At 48.6% G+C, this 8307-nt stretch overlaps 1 protein-coding gene across 1 annotated transcript; it reads left to right on the plus strand.

Annotated features, from left to right (window-relative positions):
* Positions 1-745: 745 nt before the first annotated feature.
* On the plus strand, positions 746-7676 carry LOC133631310 (uncharacterized). Its single transcript, XM_062023492.1, has 12 exons — positions 746-829; positions 2679-2785; positions 2866-3308; positions 3391-3715; positions 3781-4008; positions 4077-4620; positions 4881-5093; positions 5180-5415; positions 5490-5740; positions 5852-6103; positions 6199-6808; positions 6879-7676. Exons 2-12 carry the CDS (start codon positions 2696-2698, stop codon positions 7050-7052), a joined length of 3366 nt encoding a protein of 1121 aa, XP_061879476.1. The 5' UTR covers positions 746-829; positions 2679-2695; the 3' UTR covers positions 7053-7676.
* Positions 7677-8307: the final 631 nt, after the last annotated feature.

Raw genomic sequence — 8307 nt, forward strand, 5'->3', positions numbered from 1 at the left:
ACAACTTTCTTATTTGCAGTCTCCATTGTCCATTAAACAAATTGCTCAATCGCTTTATTAACAAGCGGTAACTGGCTGTAGTTCAAAAAGTAACGCACACACATACACGAGCTGCTGTTAGCCAAAACTCACGCTCACACACACTCAAGTTCTCCGCCAACTCACTCGCGCATGCGCGTTCCCCAAACCCTTAAAGACACAGTACACTAATGCAAATATCACAGATATTACAGTATTGTACTTAGCCGCTAAGACACCGATCGATCCCACCTACAACGTTCTTCTTTGCAGCCTCCATTGTTCATTAAACAAATTGCAAAAGATTCACCAACACAGATGTCCAGAATATTGTGGAATTTTGTCGAAGAAAACAAGAGGCTTTTCTATCGGGTCCGATGGGGTCCAACAACTTCCGTTGCTTTTGTGACGTCACGCGCATAAATCATATCCAAAGGAGTTTTTCAACCGGAAGTGTGGCGGGAATTTTAAAATTGCACTTTATAAGTTAACCCGGCCGTATTGGCATGTGTTGCAATGTTAAGATTTCATCATTGATATATAAACTATCAGACTGCGTGGTTGGTAGTAGTGGGTTTCAGTAGGCCTTTAAAATAAAAATGAGGAACGCTTCCCGAATTTGCGTGTCATCCCTTCGAATAATCAATCCAGAGCGCAGCCTCTATTCTTAACCCTCCCAGTCGGCTGTGATTGGTCCCGCCGCTCTTGACTCCGCCCCCATAAAGTTGGTGTCTTTCTCATAGCCCGCTTGCTTCACTCGTAGACATCGATAGGATTATACGCAGCTCTTCAAATTCAGACAACAACGACGGTAAGTTCTTACTTTAAAATGTTTACTTTTAATGTGTGAAAGTTTTGGGCTTTTTACATGAACAGCGTTAACGTTGTGGTGTGCGTTTTAACACGAGGAGGAGAAGAGGGGAGTGCTAACGTCGAGCAGCTTGCTGGGCGTAGGGGGGGTTGTTTTCGACACATTTAAACAATTAACGCAAATAAAACATGTTTTGATCGTGTGTGTGTGCAAGTACTGTATGGTGTAACTTTAAACATGAGGAGGAGACTGCTAACATCAAGCAGCTTGCTGTGAGTGTGCGAGTGTCTGTCTTCAATACAACACATTTAAACAACAAACAGAAAAAAAACACGTTTAATTGTGTGTGTGTAACGAAACAAACATGTGTTAAATGTAACAAACATGTGTAATTTGTGATTAAATCGGCGCAGGGAACCGTGTATGACTTGGTTTGTTTGTTTGGAGAACAAAAGGAATCTTAAGCTAAAATGGCTGCCATCCCCATCAAACTTTCTTCTTCCCCCCCTTACCAATAACTCCATTAACATTTGTTGTTTACATGTAACATTCTTCTACTAGTACTACTACTGTTGTTGCTACTGCTACTACGAGTGCTACTACTACTACTACTACTACTACATATATGTTGTTGCAAGTAGTACTGCTACTATACTACTACAAATACTATAAGTACTTCTACTACAAGTACTACTACTGTTGTTGCTAGTACTACTGCTACTACATTACTACTACTACTACAAATACAAGTATTACTACTGTTGTTGCTAGGCAAGGCAACTTTATTTGTATAGTGCTTTTCATACACAAGGCAGACTCAAAGTGCTTCACAGACAACAAAGTGAAATGAAAGAAAATAAAAGCAAAATTAAAATGCAGACAATAAAAATAAAAACAGTGCAGACGTTAAAAGTTAAAAGATTTAGCTGAAAGCTAAGGTGAACATAAAAGTCTTCAGTCTAGTTTTGAAAGTAGTCAGAGTTGGGGAAAGTCTGACATCTTCAGGAAGTTTATTCCAGCTATTTGTTGCATAGTGACTGAATGATGCTCTCCCTTGATTTCAGTTTACTCTTGGAACCGCTAACAGATTGGTCTCAGAAGATCTTAGTGATCTAGAGGGCTTATATAGTGGGAGCATATCAGTAATATACTTCGGCCCTAGACCACGTAGTGATTTATATGTGAGCAGGAGGATTTTGAAATCAATTCTCTGATGTACAGGGTTGCTAGTACAACTACTACAAGTGCTACTACTACTACATATACTAACAAGTATGTTGTTGCAACTACTACTGCTACTATACTACTACAAATACTACAAGCACTTCTACTACAAGTACTATTACTGTTGTTGGTAGTACTACTGCTACTACAAATACAAGTACTACTACTGTTGTTGCTAGTACAAATACTACAAGTGCTACTACTACTACATATACTAACAAGTATGTTGTTGCAACTACTACTGCTACTATACTACTTCATATACTACAAGTACTATTACTGTTGTTGGTAGTACTACTGCTACTACATTACTACTATTACAAATACAAGTACTACTACTGTTGTTGCTAGTACGACTAATACTACAAATACAAGTGCTACTACTACTACATATACTACTAGTATGTTGTTGCAAGTACTACTGCTACTATACTACTACTTCTACTACAAGTATTACTACTACAAATACAAGTACTACTACTGTTGTTGCTAGTACTACTGCTACTACATTACTACTACTACTACTACAAATACAAGTACTACTACTGTTGTTGCTAGTACTACTACTACAAACAAAATATACACTCATCTGAACTGAATTGAGCTGACTGAAATGTGCTGACAGCTCCTTCCTCGCAGACGATGAGGACGCCGCCGGAAGCAGGCCCTTCCCGCCTTACAGCTCCTATTGCCGGAGACGGTGCTGCGTCGACCCTGACTTCAGGCGCCGAGGTACGAGCGCATTGCCGATGCGATGCAACGTGTGCGGTTATTCCAGCCAACATGTTTATTGGGTGTCCCCTCTGTTACAGTTGCTGCCCAAGTCCTGGCGACAGACGCTGCCGGAAGACCAGCACGACTGGGTGGGCCGTGCGCTTTTTGTCCGAGGTCCCAATGGGAAAGCGGTTCTCAAGTCCAGACTGCAGCTATGGTGGCATCCTCCTCAGAAGTTGCCGTATTACACGCAGCCCCCTGCCTCGTCCTCTGTGTTTTTCCACTCGCGCTTTTTCCTGTGGTGCCCGTACAAGCTATGGGTCTGCAAGCTTGAGTGCCCAAAATGCAAGCACAAGCTGACGGGTTGCGGACTATACAAGACCCTGAGAAAGGTCTTGGACCTCAGTGACTGGTACTACATGGCCACAGAGTACCTGGAGTGCCACGCGTGCCACAAGAAGTATGCCGCATGGGCCAGCAACATCGTCATGCAGCTGAGCACGGCAAAGCAGGCGGAGTTCCCGGCAATCCTCACCTACAAGTGAGTCGTTTAAAGAGGCAAGGATGTGTGATGCATTTGTCTGGAATCCGCGTGACCGTATGTACCTCTCCCTCTTTAACAGGTCATCTTGTGACAAGAAGGTCATATGGCAGATGCAGGCTCGCACGCAGGGTAACAGTGCCACTCGGCTTCGCTCCCACCTGGTAGCGGAGCACTCGCGAGAGTGGCAGACTCGGGCCCTCGGCTACCTGGAGGTGATGGATCGCTTTCGCTCCGTCTGCTCCTTCCCGCTGCCGAGGGCCTGTATCCCGCCCATGCGTCCACTACCGAGCGTTTCCTGGCTGCTGTCAGTGTACGTGAGGGAGGTTCTTCCTCGCATGGAGCACACGAAGGCCAGGATTACGTCTACATTCGGAAGTATCCTGAAAATTGACTCCACCAAGAAGGTATGTCCGAGAAATGGCACCAACTACGTTGAGATTAAATGCCTTTCGTCTTTTGTTTTTCCTAGATGACCAAGAAGCTGGCAGGTGAAGCCGCGGGAACGGCTGCCTGGGTCACCAATGTCGGCAACGAGCTGGGCCAGGTGCTCATGTCGGTGCTGACGGCGGCAGAGGGGGACGGTCTGCTGGCCATGGCCCAGGGACTCATGCGCCGTTACCGGGAGGCCGGGCGAGACCCTCCTCACGTGCTCTACGTGAACCGTGACTGCTGCTGCTCTGCCGCCGGACAGCCTAAGGTGAGGTTTTGATCTGTTGTGCGGTAGTCTTCAAACGGTGGCCTGCCTGGCATAACGTGTGTCATTAGGTGGCGGCTATGTTCGGCGAGTGGGACCGGTTGGTCGTGCGCCTGGACGCGTGGCACCTCATGTGCCGCTTTGCCAGGGGCCTTTCCACAGAGGCCCACACGCTCTATGGCGAATTCATGAATAGACTCTCGTTTGCCATGTTTGAGTGGGACGAGGGGGACGTCAGGCGTCTGAGAAGGGCTAAGCAGGCGGAGCATGGCGGGAATGCTCACATCGAGCTGTCGACCAAGGAGCTGCACCGTCACTGCCGCCGGCGCACCAGAGGAGCGGAGGAGACCACGCGTCTTGTCCAGGAGGTGCTGGATCACCTGTGGGATGCCAAAAACACCTTGGGCGTCAAGCTGTTTGACCAAGACAGGATGAGGGAGATCTGGAGCACTCAGCGACGCCACTTGGGCTGCATCCAGGACCCGCCTGGCGTGGCGCTTTATACCAGGACTTCAACAGTGACAAGAGGAGGGGTGGCTCTTCCCGTCTTCCGCTGTGCACGGGGCTCTACTTCTCTGGAGAGCTTCCATCTGCACTTGTGTCGTTTCATTCCAGGTAAAGTCTAGATAATTGTATTGATTGGATTGATCCCGTTTCGACCGCTATATTTGTTAAACAATTTAATCCATCCCTATCCCGGGATGGATTAAATTTGCTCGCACGGCTGAAAGGCGGGGTACGCCCTGGACACGTCATCGCAGGTTCAACTGTCGACATTTATTTATTCATTATTTAGCCGCTGTGTTTGAGAAGCTCTTTGGGCCACTTTAGCGGACGTGCGTGTCTTAACACATTTCCTCTGTACGATGCCGCAGGTACATCGGCCAACGCCCTCCATTTCCAGGTTTACCTCCTGGAGGGTCTGTGTAGGTGGAACGAGGACAGAGGAAGAGCGGCGGTGAAAGGGACCGATGCTGTCATGGTGCAGTGTTACGACGCCACCCTGCAAGACGCCCTCGCACAGCTGACACAAGAGCTCATGGGTATCACCTTGGTTGACAATTACACCCCGGCGAGCAAGTACACAGGTAACGTGGGCTGGGGGCGGAAGTTTTGCTGCCGCGGTGGCCATAAAAATTCATCCCGGTCTCATTTGATGTTTAATTGTGTTCAGGAGAGCTTATTGGTATCCAGTACCTGTATGCCCAGACTGGCGCCGTGCTGCAGTCCCACGCCGTGGATGATCCGGACCGGCCCGACTCAGCTGACCTGAAAGACCAGGAGGACGAAGACCAATTCGAGAGTTATGAGGGTTACGATGACGCCCCAGTGGGAATCGAGCAGTATCCAGGTGACCGTGATTCCTTCATGACTCGGCCTCCCGATGATGAGCCGGCGGAAGAAGAAGAAGTAAGTGTCATCTTTCTCCTGACTTACCTGATGATTTCGAACGTTGAGTAATAAAGATCTGTTTTTTGACACAGGATGTGTTAGGTCCAGACGGGCACGGAGGATACCAGCATGTCTGTCGCTTGGCCACTGCCCTTGTTGCGCTGCGGCGCCAAATGTTTGTGCAGCCTCAGCGGGAGAGGCAGATTATCGAACTTTGGCAAAAGCTGACAGACGGAGACAAAGCTCCTCTCAGCCTTCCTCCACGCCACACTCCCAAGCTGAACAAGAGACGCTTTAAGGTCTCCAGGCAGCACCACTTGGAAGGGGTGGCCAGTGTAAAACGGTATGTGTGCAAAACAATTTATTTTATTAACTTGTGTCCTTTGCAAGACAATGTATTGTCTTTTTCAATGTGTGTACTAATCAGTGTGATGTTGGTGTTCTTTCCATCTAGTTTGTGCATCGGGCGGGGCGCCGAGGTTGCACACTTTCCGGACAGCAGCAGGTTGATGGAGGCCGTCTTTATTCAGCTGTTGAGCCACCACAGGCAAGAGCACAGCATTTCGGGGTTCCGGCAGAGCCGATGGTCGCTAATAATGCGGGACTACACGCGCATTCGCGAGAACCTGTCCAGCAACCGGGCCTTCAAAGTTGCTGGCTGCAGCATTCGCCTCATGGAGGTCAACCACTGCACGCTCACTCAATGGTAACGCTTGTGTGATAATACTATGTATGCTTCGTAAAACAACAGTGCTGATTATTGGTGTAAATGTTAATACATATATGTATATGTACACACAGGTTCAACAAGAGGTGTAAGGACATGCCGATGTTGTTGCGACAGTGCCAGCACAAAGTGCAGCAGCGACAACGACACAGTCCCTTCCTGCATGCAGCCAGGGAACTGATGGAAGACGTCGCACAACCCCATGATGCGCACGATTATCAGCACCCAGGTGACACCTCTGGCCTGGCTTGCACACGGAGGGGGCCTGTGGTGCCAGAGCTCTACCGTGCTGCTGCTGCTCCTCCCTCCTCTGCTGCTGCTGCTCCTCCTGCTCCATCCGCCGCTGCTGCTCCTGCTCCATCTATCGCTGCTGCTCCTGCTCCTGTTCCATCCGCTTCTGCTGCTGCTCCTGCTCCATCCACTGCTGCTGCCGCCACATCGGGCTCCACCACTAGGATACCACGCTCAACAGCCTGGTATAGGAAAAAGAAGGCACTCAGCCGAGGTGGTATTATGGACGCCCCCTCCGCCCAAGCGACTTTCAGGTGCAAACTCTGTAGGCAACCAAAGAATAAGGAGCATGGCCACAGTCGCTACAGAAACGAAACCTTTTGCGCACGTTCGCAGGGGCGTTCGGTGGAGGAGTGGCTGGCTGAGAAGAGGAGACAGGACACCCAAAGACAGGTACTAGTGTTTGCACTACTTCTACTACTGCCCTACTTCTTTACTGATTGCTTCATCTTGTCACCCACAGAGGCAGACCCAGCACACAAGAGCAACCCAGCCACTTGCTTTTCCTGTGCCCAACCCACACACCCCTGTACCCAACCCACACGTCCCTGTACCCAACCCACACGCCCCTGTACCCAACCCACACGCCCATTCAACGCTGCTGCTGCGGAAGATTTTGCCAAAGCCACCTCCGTAACCATAATTGGCCCTTTGTTTTTTGCATTTTCCCTTTTCTAGTGCTGTAAATACTCTGTAACTACTTTGTATATGACTTTTTGCATTGTATAGTTTTGTATTATGTTGTATATTATGTATTGTCTTATATGTTGACGTGGAAGTTAAACACTTGATGTTGATTTTAATAATTGTTTGCATTGCATTCTTTACTGGCAATTATTATATTTGTAAATCAATCGTGAAAATATATTTAAATGTAAATAAAATCGCGTATACCGAGGGCGGGGAGGACGTGAACGCCTCGGCGCCCCTTGCTGCGAGGAGAGCTATATCGCCGTGCGGTGGGTGCAGCCTCCGGGGGATGCGGCACACCGAGCACGCGAGGGCATGTACGAGAAGACGCCGCACGTATGTCCCCGCAGAAACCGACACGGTAGAAACATCGCAGGTGATACCACACTGAGGAAAGTGCAGCCGTCAAGGGGGCCTGACGAACGGGCGGGACTTTGTCGTCGTCATTATTCACTGTCATTGTTCTATTGTGCACATAACAATGTTGTTCTTGTTTAGCATTCATATATGCCATTAAGACTGAGTAATTCGGTGCAGCCCTTTAAGTGACCGTCAAAGGTGGGGCTTTGTTGTGACCGCCATTTTGATCTTTGATGGAATAAAGGGCACACACATTTTTTTAAATCTTATTATTTATTTGTGTGTGGCGTCGCGCGGGTCTCACTTCCTGTTGGGTGGGCTCCGTGCCCGTGTGGCCCGACCTTGCGCTGTGGGGTCTCTGTTGGTGACTTGATGTGGTGGCGGAGCGGCCCCCAGGTCTGGTCTAGATGCTGTGTCTGGGTTGTTTGGGCGGTGGTGTGTTTGTGCGGGTTTGGGTTGGGGTGGGGGGGTGTTAGTGTCTCTTGTTTGCATGTTGGCGTTTGGGGGTGTTAGTGTCTCTTGTTTGCATGTTGGCGTTTGGGCTGACTGGCAGGCTGGCGCTGGCTGGTCTCCGTGATCCTGTTGGCGTGTGGTTGCCGGTCGCAGTGTATATGTGTGTGTATGTGTATGTATGTATATATATGTATATGTGTGTGTATGTACAGACGTATATGTATATGTGTGTGTGTATGTGTATATGTATATATGTATGTATGTATGTTTCTGGGGGTACGCTCTGGGCCTGCTTGTCAGGCGGGGGTCGGCGCCTCAGGCTACTGCATTTTGCGATATTGCCATATTTTTGCTGAAAAGATTTAGTATAGAACATCGACGATAAAGTT

The sequence above is a fragment of the Entelurus aequoreus genome, linkage group LG16, assembly GCF_033978785.1.
Source record: "Entelurus aequoreus isolate RoL-2023_Sb linkage group LG16, RoL_Eaeq_v1.1, whole genome shotgun sequence".
Classification (NCBI taxonomy): Eukaryota; Metazoa; Chordata; class Actinopteri; order Syngnathiformes; family Syngnathidae; genus Entelurus; species Entelurus aequoreus.

Bases quoted from the DNA above. Each gene is read 5' to 3' on its own strand.
- LOC133631310 (XM_062023492.1), top strand. From the start codon at position 2,696: ATGAGGACGCCGCCGGAAGCAGGCCCTTCCCGCCTTACAGCTCCTATT. The intron at 4,621-4,880 runs GTAAAGTCTAGA...ACGATGCCGCAG, and splicing joins CTTGTGTCGTTTCATTCCAG to GTACATCGGCCAACGCCCTC. The intron at 5,741-5,851 runs GTATGTGTGCAA...CTTTCCATCTAG, and splicing joins GGGGTGGCCAGTGTAAAACG to TTTGTGCATCGGGCGGGGCG.